This window comes from Tiliqua scincoides, chromosome 5, assembly GCF_035046505.1.
Source record: "Tiliqua scincoides isolate rTilSci1 chromosome 5, rTilSci1.hap2, whole genome shotgun sequence".
Classification (NCBI taxonomy): Eukaryota; Metazoa; Chordata; class Lepidosauria; order Squamata; family Scincidae; genus Tiliqua; species Tiliqua scincoides.
In genome coordinates, this window is record NC_089825.1 from 123,440,348 (window position 1) to 123,457,954 (window position 17,607).

Sequence of the window (17,607 nt, forward strand, 5' to 3'; positions counted from 1 at the left end):
GCAGGTTTAAGCAGACTTAAACAGATCTTAAGCAGACTTAAAGAGACTAAGCAGACTTAAAGAGATCCTTAAAATGAGCGAGGGGGATCCAGGGGAAGTAGAGAGGTGCCTGCAGCAGGTCCACCAGGATCAGGTTTTCCTTTCAGGGGACAAAGACTGGAGAGTGGGGAAAAACTTCTTCATAGTAAAGAGCACAGTGGAGAAGGTGGTAAAATGGGCCTTCGAATCCAGTACCGGCTTGTATCCCAAAGATCCCATCCCCGTGGGCAGTTACCGGGAAGGCTTGCACCTTCAGATGGAGGATTCCTCCAACAACTTTGATTTTCTCATCCCGCTGAGGTTCAACCCCAAGTTGGCACTCACAAGTGGGGGTATAGCCAAGGAGGTGAGCAGTTATGAGCGGAAGCTCCCCACCTACATCTTCCGGGAGAAAGGGGTGCCTGTGTATCGCTGGGGCACCAAAGTCCTGGTGGACCTCGAGGCAGTGGGAGAGACTTATGTGGAAGTCCACTGTGACAAGGAAGAAGCACAGCTGGAGGACGACATTGGCATCACCTTTGATAAACTCAGCGAATGCAAGGTAGGCCTCCACAGGCTGGTCAGTACAGTCTTTGCTCATACAGCATGATCAGGATCTGCGCAAGACAAACCCGTGAAAGAAATCCCAGGACACCACTGATGTGATAACCACACAGGTGTCTGTTTTGCTGTGGATACATGAGATGGGAAGCCCCCAAGTGGTGCAACTCCCCGAGACTCAAGGTACACAGTAATAGTTTTGATCTGTAGCAAATGAGCCTGATATTAAAGACACAATGAAATATGTCGATTCTGTTTAATTTGATGTTGCAAAACATTTACTCACAAAATACAAGTACAGTATTTTGCAAAACACTCCCACCAACACTATAACAGTTACTCCCCTGCTCACCCTGAGGCTGAGACAGGCTGCTATAAACCCCATTTGACAACTGGAAAACAGGCCAAGGGGTGAGAGAGTGATTTGAGCATGGCCGCACAGTGAACCCTGGCAGGCAAGGACTTGAATCTGGTCTTTCAAAGTCAAGTCCATCTCTCTCTTCCCAGGAGGCCACAATAGCCACAACAGTATGCAAGAAGAGTTGTTAAATCTAATAAAAATGTTGGAGTGGATGATGGAATGACTGCTGATGCTGCAAAGGCTGTATGATTTGTACAGGCAGAGAAGTAAGAACATAAGAACATAAGAACAGCCCCACTGGATCAGGCCATAGGCCCATCTAGTCCAGCTTCCTGTATCTCACAGCAGCCCACCAAATGCCCCAGGGAGCACACCAGATAACAAGAGACCTCATCCTGGTGCCCTCCCTTGCACTGGCATTCTGACATAACCCATTTCTAAAATCAGGAGGTTGCGCATACACATCATGGCTTGTACCCCGTAATGGATTTTTCCTCCAGAAACTTGTCCAATCCCCTTTTAAAGGCGTCTAGGCTAGACACCACCACATCCTGTGGCAAGGAGTTCCACAGACCAACCACACGCTGAGTAAAGAAATATTTTCTTTTGTCTGTCCTAACCCGCCCAACACTCAATTTTAGTGGATGTCCCCTGGTTCTGGTATTATGTGAGAGTGTAAAGAGCATCTCCCTATCCACTCTGTCCATCCCCTGCATAATTTTGTATGTCTCAATCATGTCCCCCCTCAGGCGTCTCTTTTCTAGGCTGAACAGGCCCAAACGCCTTTCCTCATAAGGAAAGTGCCCCATCATCTTAGTCGCTCTCTTAGTAGCTGGTCATTTGTCATGTCCTTTGTGGAGTTACACACAGCTTCCTTTGGATAGGAGATTTTCATATATAGGAAACTCATCCTGTGATGTTCAGCTCTTACCCCCCAAAGCTTTCTGTTTCATTTCAGCTCTCCTACATTTTTAAAGGTATAAACTCAAGCAAGTTAAAGTGAAATTAAATTCCTGGGTACAAGAATTAACCTAGGTTTGCAAACACATTCTCGCTCTCTCGCTGTCACACTCACAGCTTCCTCTCTTTGCATTGTGTTCCTCACCCACCCTTGGGGCTGTTTGGTGAAAGCTCTGGAATCCTCTTTGCTTCTCATTCCCTTTTTTCAGGACAGCCTCCAACACCACAATCTGGACCCTGTGGAAATCTTGAAGGACTTTTACCGATATGTAGAAATTGCCTTGGACCCAGGTATAGCCAAGACAGCACACAACTCAATCTCAGACTACAGGGGCTTTCAAGGGCAGACTCTCTTGTTTCAAATAGTTCTTACTTTCCTCTTCCCCCCCCCAAAAAAAGTTGTCACCTCTGTTCTGATAGGGTTCGTGTACCTTTAACAACTGGACTGCAGGCAGACATTCAACAGAACTGTCAATACCCACACTAAGTGAATTCACACCTTTTGAACTTCTGCCTGTTCAAGTCTTTTTTGGGAGGGGAGGGAGGACACATGTTAAAGAGCCAGGAAGGGATCACAGGGAACTGGGAAGATTTGGGCCAAATCCCTGTTCAGCAATGAAGCTCACAGAGTTACTTTGGCCCTCTCTCTGAGCACCTCACAGTTATTGTGAGGATAAAAATGTACACCACCCTAAATGCTTTGAAGAACAGATGAGATTAAAATGAAATTAAGACCTAAGAGCCTTGCAAGGAAAATATGGGGGAGGGAACCCTAATTCATGACCAATTCTCCCATAATTTTGTTTTTTTTTCCACATTTTTCTTTCATGCCTTTCCCAGCCTATACCCATCCTCGGCAAAATGGTAAGTACAGTGTGAATAAAAGCCTGAATATTTTTTTTCCACATTGGGTTGAAAAGCTGTGCAGAGTGTCAGTGGGAAAGTAGCTGGTTGGGTCTTGCTTAATTTAAAGTTTTTAACTAGCCAGTGTTTAAACATCCACAAATTAATACGCGCTCATTGAATTGATGCTGTTTTCCTCAACAGATCCTATTTTCCAGCGAAGGCTCTTCCCCTCAAGAGTACCCAAGATAGACAACAGGATGAGACGTGAGGGTTTTAAATGGCTGATTCTTTCACATGTGGAAAAAGTCTGTAGGCAGCAGGCTGTGTCACCCTTTTGGAAACCTTCCTCTCATGTGCCAGAAATTTATAAAGAGAGCTTTAAAGAGGAAAAAAAAAAAAGAAAAGCATTGGAAGAACTGTGGGACAAAAGAGAATAAAGAAAGGGATGGTGGGGGGGTGGCGGCATACCGTGAATCAATATTTAGAGGAGTGGCTCCAGGTAGGGAGTTTTGAGTGGGGGTACCAGTTCCGGCACACTCTCACAACAGGCATACCATGCTGCAACTCTGCTCAGCCTATTTAGGCTGAATTTTTTAGACAAGCACCTATTTTTTCATTGCACTTTTACTCCTGTTATGACAACTTTATCGCAGGGCTATCAATTCAAAAATAAACTTTAGTCAATTCATTCCGTGAGCACAAGACATTTGTTAGCATATTGCAAATGATGGTTTCAAAAGAGCAGACTATTGAACGTAAGAGCCCTGCTGGATCAGACCCAGGATCCATCTAGTCCATCTTCCTGTATCTCTCAGCAGCCCACCAGATGCCTCCAGGAACACCTAACACCACAAGATACTTGCATCGCGCTACCTCTCCCCTGCATCTGCATTCTATTTACCCTCAAGAAAGAAGGCATTCTTTCCTTGTCTTTGGATGGTGTACTTGCCACAGAAGGGCACCAACTTGGGAAGAGGCATTCCCTCAAGGGTGGTGGTAAAAGGAGAATGCCTCCTCTAAGATGTCAGCCACCTTCCCCATTTTTAGACCGGTTTATATTCAAATTGCCATTTCCAATGACAGTGTGTGGCCCAGTTAATTGAGGGGGTTTGCCTTTTTAGTTGAAGACCCTTTAATGGATTAATCCAACCCATGAAAGGTTGCAGCTCTACTTGAGTCTTGCATGGTGCATTGGCAGACAGAACTCCCTGTGCAAAAAACAAGCTGTAAAAAAATGCATTGAATAATTTATTCTTCCTTCTGCCTCTTATTTTCCTGGATAATACTTTTTCTGCTGCCCCTACAGAGAACATCAAATTAGAGGTCCTTGATTTGGATGGATCAGCCATCCGGCTGACCTTCCATGAAGGGATGGATGCAGTTCCAGTGAAGCTGGTGCCTGCCATCCAGGGAGCCCTCAAGCTCTCCAACCAGTGGCTCAGGGAAGACCTCACCCACCTTTCTGACTGGTGGGATGGGGACCTGGCCAACGAAAAGAGAAGCTTCCTCCGGAAAGTGGCAGCTGTTCAGGAGGCTGGGCCAGAACTGATACCCAAGGGAGGATACTGGAGGTAAGAAAGCTCAAAGAAAGACAGTGGGTGGGGCAACTGAGTACAGAAATGTGGAGGTCTGTTGTGAATACCCCCACTTTCCTCCTATTTTGGATCTTCTTATCACCTAAGTGGAGTTCAGCATCCTGAAGAGGCTGCTGAGTTATCCAATGGCAGTGCCCATTGTTCCTTTTTTGTTGCTGACCTCCTCAAACTGATCAGTAATATAATGCTTGGAGTTAAGTCAGCTCAATGGATGGTGAAGCTCACAAATCCACCCTTTTCTCTAGAAGGTGGGGAGTAGGGTCATCATATCCTAGGAATGATCAATGTGACCAATGATCATGGGTACTCCATTCACTTGGAAATAAAGGGATCTGTCCGTGTACTCTCCCCTCCCTTCTACCTCCTGGGAGGAGAACAGAAATTAACAATTAAAGATTCACTACACTATTGTAGGTGCCATAAATGCAGTGTTTACACTGACACCGTTCTTCTCACCACCCTCATCCTGGCTCTAGGCTCTCCTTCAGCCAGGCGGAGACTATGATTCTGGAGGACAGTGATGCTGATGGGGGCCAGAGGAGGGCTGCTCTGAGACTTCTCAAGTTTGTTAATGAGACAAAATGGATACCAGAATATGGCAAAGTCTTGACTTCCTACCATCTCAAGGTAAACTGATTAAGAAAACACATTGCTGTAAACTACAGCAAAATGCTAAATTTTCCCATCCTTTTAAAGGAGCTGCTACCCCTGTGCAAAGTCTGGTAGCAGAGTTTCTAGAACTTGTGGCTGCACTGAAGAACTAAAAAAAATGTGGGCACTGCCTGTTGATAGATGGCAGAAGGCAGCCCCCAGCAGCCTTATCAAAAGGGATACTTAGGGAGATTTCTCCTACCCGCCCTACCCCTTGCATGTCACTGCTTCTGCTTCCTTCCTCCTGCCCCCACTAACAGAGATAGTTTTGAGCTTGCTAGATTTGGCCAAACCAGTTCCTGACCTTCCTTTCAAACTCACCCCAAATAGTTGCACAGCTTCAGAGCTACCCCCAGTCCTACCAATTCCTGCTGACCTGCATCAAAACCACCCTCTTCCTTAGGTACCATGGTGTTCGTCTAACATCCCTGCCACCCTTTCTTGCAGACTATTCTGTTGTGGTGCTGTGAAATTTACCCTCAGAAGGCACAGTGGGAAACTTGCCTGAGCTCCTTGAAGGCCCTACTCAAGATCCTAAACCACACCCTCAACAAAAAGAACCTTCCTCATTACTTTCTTCAGCCGGTCAACCTCTTCAACAAGCGCTATCGATCCAGCAATGCCACACACAGGCTCCTAGCCCTGGATGCCCTCCGCAGGGAAGCTGAAGTGATGCTGGCTGATATAGTAGCATACCTAATGCCAGGTGGCAAACCACAGGATGGCTGTGTGCATGATGAGCTGGAGGAAAAAAGGGCAGCTCTCAAGGAGTTTAAAGAAAAGCATCAGGAAGATCTGAAGGAGCTGAAGAGGATGGAGGATGAGCATATGTATGAGGAGGTAGAAATGAGTGAGGACAGTCTGAAGTCCTCCACAGAGAACTAAGAAGCCTAATGACTACGGTTGCTCCACATAATAAGAGAACTGGACATTCTGTCAGATATTTTCTGCAATTTCAAGAAGAAGATTTCAATGAAAAGATTTCCCTCCTCCTGATCACAGAGATAAAGGTTGAAATCATGTGGCCAAGGCCTGAGCAAAGCTTAGGGGGCAGTGACCAGACAGGCCTCTGTCACTTTTGCTCCATCCTGCAAGTTCCATACAAGAGGCAGTGCGGTGTAGTGGTTACAGTGTTAAAGACACTCAGGTTTCTTGCTATTCAGCCACAAAGCTCACCGGGTAACCTTGGGCCAGTCACCATCTTTCACCTAAACCAATTCACAGGGCTGCTGCAAGGGTAGGAAGGATACCGTGTATGCTGGGATATGGGTGAGATAAAAATACTAGTCACATGCACTCAAAATCTTTAAAAAAAAATTAAAGTTATTTTAATGCACCATTTGAGAGACAATCTGTTCAATCTAGCTGGTGGTGGAGCACCTAATTCTGACTGAGGAACTGAGGATTTCTGGCTGCAGCACATGTGGAAAGAGTTTCCACTTCCTTCCATTTACACCACAAACCTAACCCTGTGAAATTCACTCCTAAGTAAACATGCCTCAGAGGACAGTGTCCGGCTTCTTTCCACAAAGTAGTAAGCAGCATGTTCCCAAGCCAGCAGGACAAACTGTGCTGCTCACACATTGCCAAATGCAGCTGCTTCTGGGGTGCAGCTCCCTGTTCTACACTGGTACTCCTTGCTCAATACCAGATTACAGAAACAGAATTATTTCCATGCGAACACAATGCTAGGTGAAAGTAAGGGAAAAGGCTCGGTAGCCAAAGTTGGTGAAGACATCGATTCTGTGGCTACTTCCAGAAGCAGTCAGCACCTGAGAGCAGAGGAGAGAAGAAGAGGCATTACATGGGTGATTAGAGATAGCTGTCCCATCTCCCATCACCCCACTCATGTAGCTAAAGTTATCCCTCACTTTTTATTTTTAAAATTTGAGCCCTCCCTCCACACATTCCTCACACAGGAAAAAAAAGGTCTTCCAAAATATGTTGAGACATTGACCCAAAACTGCAAATCTTAAGGCATAAAGTATTTGGTTTTTTAACGCAAATCCAGAGCCATGCCCATTAAATGCCCATCTTCCCCCACATGATCTTGTCTGCCCAGTCAGTTCTTTAGTAGAGGCCCTTCTCTGTGTCTCACCACTAACAGAGATATAGTTGGTGGGAAAGTGGAGCTGGGATTCTTTGTCATGGTGCCCAGCCTGTGGAACTCCCTGCCACAGGGAACCCTTTTGGCACACAGCTCATATTTTGGCATCTCATTGAGACAGCTGTGTTCTGACCAGCCTACAGAATAACTGAACAGGTTCTCCAATTTTTGTCTGACTTGGATGCTGTGTAACTTTTTGTTACTGATGTGAAGTAATTTGTGCATTTACTCAGGGCTGCACTTTAAGCTTGGTTTGTTAGCACATCTTGCTTTGCGGGCAAAAATGGCCAAACAGAAGTAGCATTATAAATAAATCCAAAGTTCCAGACCCACATAAGAACATAAGAACAGCCCCACTGGATCAGGCCATAGGCCCATCTAGTCCAGCTTCCTGTATCTCACAGCGGCCCACCAAATGCCCACATTCACCCTTCACTCAAAAGCTCTCGCTTACCACTCTCTGCATATCCCTTACCCCCTCCTGTGAAAACTTGCCCCCCCCATGTGCCCAGATTTCTCCTTGGGCACTTGTCTATATATTACCTTAGACCACACCCACTGCAGGTTGAAATACCACCCGCCCAATTCAAGTCCCACCTCTTCCATGGTCCAGGCCCAGCCCCTACAGCATATTCCATTTTCTTCCAGAACCTTCCCAGCCCAGCATGTACCTTGTGCTCTGGTGAGTGTTCGTTGATGGAGAGGGAGTGGACACAACGCGGAATGCAAGGAATCTGGGCCTTCACTTCCCCACTGATCTGCAAATGGTTGATGGTTGGACTGTGGCCAGCAGAAAGAATCTACAGAAGACAATGTTGGGAGCGGTCAAGAGGGTTTGTGAATGGAGGGGGGGAAATGACATGAAGAAGAACTCAGGAGAGAACAACAAGCAAACGTAGGTGAAGAGAGGAAGAAGACAGGAATCAAAGTGGAAAAAGGAATAAAGGAGAACGCAAAGGAGGCTGAGAGTAAAGCCCTGGGGAGGGAAAAACTCACCAAGTCTTGGTAGAACATAACCTGTTGCTGGCACTGGGGCAGAGGAAATACAGTGGTGGGCGTGACTGACCTCAGGTGCCACAAAGTGAGAGCTGGGCCCCCACCACACACCTGTTGGGGAAGAAACAACAGAGGATCAGGTACCCTGGGGAACCTACAACCACCTGGTTACAAGAGAATTCCTGCAGCAGTGTAGCAAAAGGAAACCAGCATTCCCCAATGCTTCTTATGCAAACTCCTCTGAACTTGCAGACTCCCACAGCCCCTTGCTTTAGACAAGAAAGATGGAATGGACTACTACAAAGAGGAAGAAGCCACCAATGGTGATGGCAGGTCAACAACAACAAGATGTCAGAGAAGAGCCAGCTCAATGGATGCTGAAGGCTAGTGCCTCAGCTCAGTGCATCTTGGGAAATCTGTGTCATTCTCCTTCAGCAGCAAAAGATGGATGTACTCACCATCCAGTCAGAGTCCGTTGCCAAGCAACTGATCCACTTCCCATTCTGTGGCCGGCTGCATTCCTAGGGGAGTGGAGGGGAACATTATGGGCAGATGGGTCTGAAGGAAGGCTCTATTGATTGATTAAAGAGTGATATTGGGCCCACTACATAAAGAGACCCGTACTGGAAAAACTGATGTGAGGAAGTGTAATGCTACTGTAGATTTATTATTTTGACGTTTGGGAGTTGTAAACCTTTTTTGTTCTTAACTACAACACCATCAAGGATTTTTTTTTTTTTTTGGTCCAATTAAATCATAAATTTAAAAACATATTGGGGCAAATGTTGAACAAGAAATGTTTAAGGACAGGAAGATGCTTTGTGTTCTCTAGAATGGAGGGAGATAAAGCAACGAATAAGAAATCAGAAGTCTGAAGAGCCCCATACCTCATATTTATGTACTTCAATGGATTGTACTTGACCTCCAGAACGCAGGTCTGCAAAACAGAGGCCCAGAGATGAAGGCAGCCCTTTTCTGCCAACAACACAACCCCAATCCCAATAGTCAGGCCAAACGAGTACAAGAAACATCCTCCAATTTATTCTTCACAGATTGGTACACTGAGTACCACCAATCCACATTTGTTCCAGCACATTCTGGGACACTCTCTAATTCAGTTGTTTGTTTTTAATCCTGTCCTGTATTTCCAAAATAAACATAATCAAATCTTCAAATAAAATAAATTAAAAACCTAGAACACTTATTATAGTACATACAACCAAATAATACAGAATGATGTACTATATTATAACAAATCCAAGATAATCATACAGCTCTCCCTAAATTCTTACAAGGTCAAATTTTGACAGATTTGACCAAGGAAATTGTTCTCCGGTTGTGGAGCTACTGCTAAGAAGGCCCTAAGCTAATATAGATTTAACAGCATGTCAAGTTGAGACATACAGCAGGACCTCCCTAGCTGATCTTAAGGGGGCACAGGGAAACATTTTGCCAAAATGATTTTGGCAGAGGAACTAGCCAGAGTCTGATGGTAAGGTAGAAGGAGAAAAACTGCCAGAAAGCAGAGCCTCACCCCAAAGGCGTACGGTGCCATCCTCACTCCCTGACAGGCATTCTCTAAGCTGCTCCCGAAGAGCCAAGCAGTGGATGTAATCAGTATGGCCCCGATACTCATGCTAGAATGGGGGAAGAGTGAAGTGAGATTAAGTGGAGCATGATATAAGATCCAACCTCAGGGCATCAAAGTGGTCCATCTAGATCACCATTCTGGTTTCAAATAACAGATGGTGGGTGAGGTGCATTTCTCCACAGGAAACTCAAATACAGAATTTGACATTCTCTCCCCCTACCATAACTAGCACCTGTTAGTTATAAATATTCTGTTTCTGAATCTCAGAGATAACATATACAGGAAGCCCCCACCTTACAAACAGGTTGTGTTCCAGACATTTGTGTGCAAGTCAGTTGCTCGAAATGCAGAACACATTTTCAGTATGATCAACATAGGTTCACAGGCTAGGCCACAAAAGCCCATTTAACACATACAGTAGTTGCTTCCTTTCTCTTTCCCTGCTTGCCTGCTCAGGTCTGTAGCTCTCTTAGAGCCAGCAGTGGCTTGTGCCATCACCACAAGTTGTCACAGATCTCCATCAAGCATGTGTGTCTGTGTTCACATATTGCATGTTGGTGTTTGCAGGCCTGGCAATTATTATTATTACCAAATTTAGTTTATAAATACAGTTGTTTGTAACTTGGGGAGCCCCTGCATAGTGCAAAGGTCAATAAAAATGGTAGTTCCAATCTTTGGTGGAAGTAAGTTATACTTTCTTTGTAGAGATCACAGCAGCTAAAGAATAATTTCCAATATGTTCTTTTATTCTGAATTAAACACGAAGTGGAAACTTGGGAATGTAATTTTTTTCAAAGTTGCAGTTCTCATGGATGGGGGGCTGTGTGGAAGCTGAAGATACACCCAACAGTCAGAAATTAACCAAGGAAGTAGGAATATTTGATTTGCCTCTGTCTCACATTACAACAATTTAAGGATAACATAATGAGAACGAGCCCCTCAAGGAGATCAGAATGGCTTTAGGGTTGCACTAGATCTAGGAATACATCAACACTTCTTCCCCATATTTCATTTCCCCTGCATCTCAGGGACTTACTGTAAAGGCTCCTGACTCCAGATCCATCATGTGGATAGCACAGTCTCCCCCTGCCATTAAAAGACTATTATCCTGGAGAAGGGAAAACATAAACATAAACATGAGGCAAACAAAGAAGCAACACCCAAACCTCCCCACATAGACCTGTGGCTGTACCTTGAGGTTGAGTTGAAGGCTGTTGATTTCTGGCACCTCCAGACTATTCCTGCAGAGAACATGAAAGATGTTTGCAATTGTATATAAGTGAGGAAGAAGAAAAAAGGGATGGGTGAAAAGGAAAAGAAAAAAACCAGTTCATACCCATAGGGAGGTCTCCTACTCCAGGCTTCTTTGCAACCCTAGGACAGAAGGCAAAAGGGTTGTTAAGAAGAAACCAATTGGAATGAGGAATAACTGGGGCGGGGGCTAACTAAAAGTTACCTTCTTCACAATTTCACTCCAGTTCCAAGCCTTGACTTCACCATTGCCAGCACTCAACAGCTGCCGGTCTGTGGAGATCATGGTGTAGATGGGACCATCATGGGCTGTGGAAAGAAGCAGCATGGGTCAGGATGGACCTGGCACGGAAGCATGAAGTGCATACTGGGAAATGCTCAGTGTGGCACTGCCAACCACAGTTCAGTTGAGGAGCACCATAGTTTGGCTGCACGAGGTAGACATTCTTGCATCTTCCCAGCATGTAACTAAAATGCTTGGTGATTTATGGGAGCTCCTGCTGCTTCCATAAATGCTCAACTCTAATGAATTATCCAGTTGGCAGAAGCAAGCACCATGCATCTTGGGAATTCCCCATCTTCCCCTGACCACAGAGACCTACCTCTGAAGGAAACCACAGGCTTCTTGCTCTCCTCCTTGGCCTCTGAACTCAGTGCTGCTGAGAGGCTGGATGGGAAGCAACAGATGGAGTAAGATGATTGGGAAGAAAGCCCAAGAAACAGATGTACTGTGCATTGACAGAATTATCAGTTCAGTTACCTGAATATGGCAATCTCCCCATAGCTGTTTCCAGCTGCTAAATACTTGCCACAAGGTGAGACACTCTGGGAGTAAACAGTCATATGCAGGAGTTCAAGGGATCGCTGAATATCCATCTGGCAAGAGGAGCAAATAGGAAGGTCATGTCAACAAGGATTACCTTGCTGAATCAGACTAGTTTCTGTCTAGCTTTGCATTCTATTGTCAAGTATCAAATGCCCTCACATGGTGACATGACTTGACATGCTACACAAATGGAATGAAATGCAATACAGGAGACAAACTGCCAAGCTACACAACAAGCAGAGAGGTAACCTGATTGCCTACCAACTGACAACGCTCACTACCACTGATGGTGGGCACCATCAAAGACCAGAACCCATCATGTTGCTGTGTGGAGTTAATACACTTGTTTGGGGCAGCTGCTTGCTGTAAGAAAACATCAGGAGTAACATTTTCTGGAATGCAGGGGTAAGCCAAGGGAAAAAGCAGAGACCAGTGGAGGAAGACAGCTGAAGCAACCCCATCCCTACTGCTGATCTCTGAGGTCTCATTGTCCGGTCAGCAATGTTCAGTAAGTGGAGGGATAGCCAGCACAGAGACATTGCCATCATCATTGCCACAACCTTCAACACATCCAGGGATATCCAGCAAGGAGAAGGAAGCATCAGATATTGGACATGTTGATGAGCCTTCGTTGTCACCCAGCCCTACAGAATTCAAGTTAAGATTCTGGTTTTCATGAAGTTCACAGACTGTGTAGTGAAGAGGGTCCCCTGGAATCTAACCGCATTTTCCCCACATGCTCAGTATCTGCTAATTTGGTATCCACTCAGTTTTCCAGGAACCTGACCCATGGAGAACTGACTGCACTTGCATAGTACCTTCTGGTGGATATTTAAATATAAACTGCTGGGGGGAGGGGGGTTCATGAAGGCTGAAAAGGAACAATCAACCACTAAGAACAGTGGAGCAGGAAAGGCAGATGCAGCATTTCAGGGGAACCCATTTTGTTATCAACATTGATGTTTGAACCACTTGAAACCAACCCACGGCCATGCTGATAACTGGATGGTACAGCAAGACAAAGAATTAACATTGCATAAGAAAAGCCCTGCTGGTTCAGGCCAAAGGGGGCCCATCTAATCCAGTTTCCTGCATCTCCCAGTGGCCCACCAGATGCCTCAGGTAGCACATAAGACCACAAGAGACCTGCATCCTGTTGCCACTCCTTGCATCTGGCTTTCTCAGATAGTCTGACTCTTAAACTCAGGAGGCTGCACATACCCATCACAGCTTGTAACCCATGACGGACTTTTCCTCCAGAAATCTGTCCAATTCCCTTTGAAGGTATCTAGGCAAGAGGCCATCACCACATCCTGCGGCAAGGAGTTCCACAGACTTTACATGCTGGGTAAAGAAATATTTACTTTTGTCTACATGAGCTGTTCTGCAACAGGCCAAAGGGGATTCACCTAGTCCAGCTACATCTCCCAGTAGCCCACCAGAAGCCTCAGGTAGCACAGAAGACAACAAGAGACCTGCATCCTGGTGCCACTTCCTTGCGCCTGGCCTTCTGAGGTAGCCTGTTTCTAAAAGCAGGAGGATGTACAAATCCATCATGGTTTGTAACCTATGATGGACTTTTCCTCCAGAAAACTGTCCAATCTCCTTTAAAAGGAGTCCTTGCCATACCCTGTGGCAAGGAGTTCCACATGCTTGATAAAGAAATACTGTATTTTCTTGTGCCTATCCTAAATCTCCCACCATTCAAGGTTAGTGGATGTCCTCTGACTCTGGTGTTGTGTGAGAGGGAAAAGAACATCCCTCTATCCACCCCCTGCATAATCTTCCCTGATATCATGTGGCAGGGAGTTCCATTGACTAACATTTTCTTTTGTTTGTCCTAACTCTCCCAACACCCAATGTCAGTGGCTGTCCCCTGGTTCTGGTGTTGTGTGAGAGGGAAAAGAGCATCCCTCCACCCACTCTCTCCATCCCATAATTTTTTATTAGGCCACCTCCTTGACCCACCCACAGAACCAAACTGCCTGCAGGGGCATCACAAGCCCTTTTTCTTTGCCTGCTGAGCTTGCTCTCCAGCCCGCCCAGCCTGACACAATGGGTGTCCTACACCAAACCGGACGACAGGGGGAGGTCTAACTATTTCTCGCCTTCCTAACTCTATGGTCGCAAGAGGCTAGAGAGGAAGCGAAGCGCGAGGCATGACGGGATTCGTAGTTTCACTGCGCACTCAAAACCCTTGACTCCGTTTCCCGGCACACCTCGCGGCAGCATCGCGCCTATCACGTGACAGCGGATGTGTTCTACCTCATCTCCCCCACGGCTTCTAAGGCAGAGCTGAAAGAACAAGGCAAGGAGTACAGCAGGGAAGAGCGTCCCAGACGGTAAGGAAGGAAAAACAAAAACCCATCCCCAGTTGAGCCGGCGCATGCGCACACTCTGCCTCGCGCCCCGCGTTCGAAAACCGTGCGCGCGTGCCTGGTCCAACTAACCGTTACTGCTCCCTCTGCAGCGGCGGTGCCCAGCCCCTTGTTGAAGATCGTCACGCCCCTTCCGGTCTGGTGGAGCCACACCCACTGCGCGATGGCAGGCCGTCGACGAGCGCAAAGCATTCTGGGAGTCTGCAGAATGGCTCTCGCGGGGCGTCATGGGAGTCCCCAGAGGTGGCTTCAGCTGGGCTGAAGCTGGTTCTCCCTGGCAGGCACTGAGGGTGATGGGAGATGGCCAGAGGTGCAGGGCACTGCTGTGGCACCCAGGGCAGTGGTGGCGCTCCTGGGCTCTCCCCTCAGGAGGGAGCTCTTGCTTTGCAGCCACTGCAGGGAGGTGCGGCAGGTGGGGAGGCAGGTGAGGCAGAGCCTCCCCACCGGAGTCCTTCGATGAGCGCCACTCCGCGCATGGGTTGTGGGTGTTTGGGTGCCTCACACAGCGGCAGCGCTCGTCAAAGGACTCCAGTGGGGAGGCTCTGCTTCACCTGCCTCCGCACCCGCCGCACCTCCCTGACCGTCTGTGCCTTCTCCTATGGAGGCTGTCCTCAAAGGAGAAGGAGCAGGGCATGTGAAGCCGCCAGCACCTGCTTGGTAACTAGGGCAGAGCCTGGGGGCAGTCGTGCACCACCACCCTCAGCATAGCACCCGGGGCAAGGTGCCCCTCAGGCTCCCCCTCTGTTATGCCTCTGGAGCTTTCTGGACTGCCATTTTCTGGGAAAGTTGCCGTTTCCCGGTTTTGCAACAAATGTTTCCACTCCACAAACCCTTTAGGACGTGGTGGGCTCCAAATCAAAAGGAAGAGCAGAACATTTAAAAACATGCTATGAAAGGTGTCCGCCCAAAGTGTCCAGTGGTGAACCTCCCCAGCCCCACGCCCTGGGGCAAAGGTCCACGATGGCGCCCCTGCAGGCTGTCACCTCCCCCCGCGTTCAAATCCCTTCCCCCCGCTCACCTGAGGCTCATGGAGCCTCGCACGACCCGAGGCTTCCCTCACACTATAAACTGTGCTTCCGGAAAAACAACCTTGTCAGGTGCTTCAGAGAGGCTTCTGTGGGTTCTAAAGGCTCAGTGCCCAGGGCATTTGCCTCATCAAATATAATGGGAGGTCCACCACTGAAAGTGTCAGAAGTTGTTTTGATGCAACATAGCAAAGTATGCATGTTGTCATGCGCAAGCACAGAGGATTTTGGGAGGCATCCTAGTAGGCATATATGAACAAGTTTTCACCTGCCTTATTTGTGAAGAGGGCGAGCAGCAACATTTAGAACAGTGATTCCCAAACATTTTAGCACAAGACCCACTTTTTAAAGTTATCGGGACCCACCTAGTTTTAGACATTTAAAAAAGAAGATCCAGAAAAAAAAATATTTATTCATTTATATATAATTAATAATGTCTGAAAAGACCCTTAAACATTTATCTCCCTATATTTCCACAAGCTTGCAAACCACAGGAGCTCTTGTATGGCAGTTAGCAGCTATCTTGCAAACTACAGGAGCTGAGCTCTTTGCAAGGTAATTAGTAGTGATAATATCTGATTTTTGAATAGCCTCAGGGCTTGAGGCATTAGTTAACTGATCTTTCCACCACCTGATGATGACCCACCAAAAAACAGGTCCCAACCCACAGTTTGGGAACTACTGATTAGAACCATGTGATTCAAATGATTGCTAGTCATCTGTCCTGTCCTATTCCCCCCTCCCTCCAAAAATATTTCATGAATAAAAATGTCCTCTGTAGCTTCCAGAAGTCATTTTGTGGGACTTGATTAGACTGCTTGAGGCTGAGTGTTCTCAAAGGCAACCATTAACAGCACTTACATCTGCCCCCTTCATTCAGACTGCCCAATGCAAACTGCATGCTGAGGCTTTTTTCAGCTAATGGTAAAGATAGTTATAGTGAGAGGGAAAGAGGCAGCCTCTTAGAGAGCAACTTTTGTAGTCTGAATTGTATTCAGAAGCCCAACAGTAAGCTTCTGTTGTTTAACCACTGGTCTAAAGCAAACTGTCTTCCAGGAAATTCTGGTTATTCTTTCACTGAAAGATCAGTTAGGGTGGATAAGCTTAGTTGAGATACAGCTTGCGCATCCCTACCATTTACTCCCTAGAGCAGTGATTTTCAACCTTTTTCATCTCATGGCACACTAAAATTGTCAAGGCACACCATCAGTTTTTTGACAATTGACAAGGCACACCACACTGTCAGCAGGGGCTCACATCCCCCAGTGGCCGTACTAACAAGAGCTCCTCCCCCAATTTCTCGTGGCATACCTGCAGACCATCCACGGCACACCAGTGTGCCATGGCACAGTGGTTGAAAATGGGTGCCCTAGAGGGTTTCACTGCATAGGTGCATCAAGTGTGCTCCCAGTGGAAACCAATTGTGAGAGCATTCCTTAGTGTGTGTCCTAGAACACTCTGTACCAAACGGGACAAACCATAATCTTTAAAGGCTGCCCTCACACAATATAGTGTGATTAGTCAAACATGGTTCCATGAACAAGATTGCCCTTAGATTTCATATAACTATGTTTGGATTACTGTGATCAGGCCCCATGTAGGAAAGGGGAGCCTCTGTTTAACCCTGATTCACATTTTTTCTTCACAGATGGATCCTACAACTTGCCAGCAATTTCCAGCTGCAGTTCCCTCCAAGCAGCCCCTGCGCTGCTCTCTTCTAACTGAGAGCATAGACTGGAGTCACCACAGCATACCCTTTAGCTGGCAACAGGATGTGCCACACAGAATACCATGGATAAGGCAGGACCCAAGAATAATGAAGTTCACTGATGTGCGTCGGTCCCGGTGAGCAACTGCTCGTGAAAGTACCTTTCTAGGGGAGAGGAGAAACGTTTTGAAAACAGCCTAAGTATGTCTGGAGTTACCCACAGTTGTAGCTACCCTTTTTGGCTTTCAATATGACACCGAGCCGGGGGGGAGGGGCAGAGAGGAGCTGCGTCCGTCTTGTTGATCTTGCCTTAGATTCAAGTGCTGCCATTTAAAGAAGTCAAGTAACACAATTAGAACCAAATCATCCAAGCATTTGTTTAAAAAATAATAGACTGCGATCTAGTATGCCACTGTTCATATCTGAGTATCAAGGAAGGTGAGAGAGGCTCAGAACAAATCATGGACTACATTTGCAATCATGCAGCAGAATGCAGCAGTTTTGGGTAAGCTATGGGAGAGTGAATATAGAAAAGGAGAGGACAGATGTTGAAACAAACGCCTGACAAAGCCGAAGGTTTGGAGCTGAAGTGGAGAGTGGCTGTCATAATTCTGACTAACATGTATCGCATTAAGATTTGTGGGCTCTTTACATGACTCTGGTCTCTTGTTTTAGCTGTCGATCAGCATCCCTGGCTTTCAAACGCCACCTGGAGAGCAGAGATCAGTAAGTA

The 17,607-nt window shown here is 46.6% G+C and overlaps 3 protein-coding genes across 3 annotated transcripts in view; 2 read left to right on the forward strand and 1 right to left on the reverse strand.

Moving 5' to 3' along the window:
* Positions 1-7,247, forward strand: LOC136652077 (uncharacterized). Its single transcript, XM_066628930.1, has 7 exons — positions 1-580; positions 2,110-2,191; positions 2,741-2,764; positions 2,948-3,010; positions 4,053-4,317; positions 4,818-4,968; positions 5,440-7,247. Exons 1-7 carry the CDS (start codon positions 74-76, stop codon positions 5,875-5,877), a joined length of 1,530 nt encoding a protein of 509 aa, XP_066485027.1. The 5' UTR covers positions 1-73; the 3' UTR covers positions 5,878-7,247.
* Positions 6,295-14,267, reverse strand: THOC6 (THO complex subunit 6). The gene is made up of 13 exons (XM_066628931.1): positions 14,214-14,267; positions 11,698-11,813; positions 11,540-11,604; positions 11,143-11,246; positions 11,023-11,060; positions 10,879-10,927; positions 10,723-10,794; positions 9,630-9,732; positions 8,983-9,032; positions 8,554-8,616; positions 8,096-8,206; positions 7,771-7,899; positions 6,295-6,764 (listed from the first exon to the last, which is right to left on the reverse strand). The coding sequence occupies exons 2-13, from the start codon at positions 11,811-11,813 to the stop codon at positions 6,681-6,683; spliced, it is 984 nt and encodes a 327-aa protein (XP_066485028.1). The 5' UTR covers positions 14,214-14,267; the 3' UTR covers positions 6,295-6,680.
* Positions 14,011-17,607, forward strand: part of HCFC1R1 (host cell factor C1 regulator 1) — a 5,902-nt gene continuing 2,305 nt past the window's right edge. Inside the window, exons 1-3 of the mRNA XM_066628932.1 lie at positions 14,011-14,105; positions 16,815-17,011; positions 17,550-17,600. Of these exons, the coding sequence (XP_066485029.1) occupies positions 16,815-17,011; positions 17,550-17,600 (248 nt within the window). The 5' untranslated portion in view covers positions 14,011-14,105. The remainder of the gene's footprint in view (positions 14,106-16,814; positions 17,012-17,549; positions 17,601-17,607) is intronic.

Excerpts from the sequence above, each read along its gene's own strand:
- LOC136652077 (XM_066628930.1), top strand. The coding sequence starts at position 74 with ATGAGCGAGGGGGATCCAGGGGAAGTAGAGAGGTGCCTGCAGCAGGTC. Across the intron at positions 581-2,109 it reads ATAAACTCAGCGAATGCAAG|GACAGCCTCCAACACCACAA; the intron begins GTAGGCCTCCAC and ends CCCTTTTTTCAG. Across the intron at positions 4,318-4,817 it reads CCCAAGGGAGGATACTGGAG|GCTCTCCTTCAGCCAGGCGG; the intron begins GTAAGAAAGCTC and ends TCCTGGCTCTAG.
- THOC6 (XM_066628931.1), bottom strand. The coding sequence starts at position 11,813 with ATGGATATTCAGCGATCCCTTGAACTCCTGCATATGACTGTTTACTCC. Across the intron at positions 11,061-11,142 it reads GGAGTGAAATTGTGAAGAAG|GGTTGCAAAGAAGCCTGGAG; the intron begins GTAACTTTTAGT and ends CTTCTGTCCTAG. Across the intron at positions 8,617-8,982 it reads TTGAAGTACATAAATATGAG|GAATGCAGCCGGCCACAGAA; the intron begins GTATGGGGCTCT and ends CCACTCCCCTAG.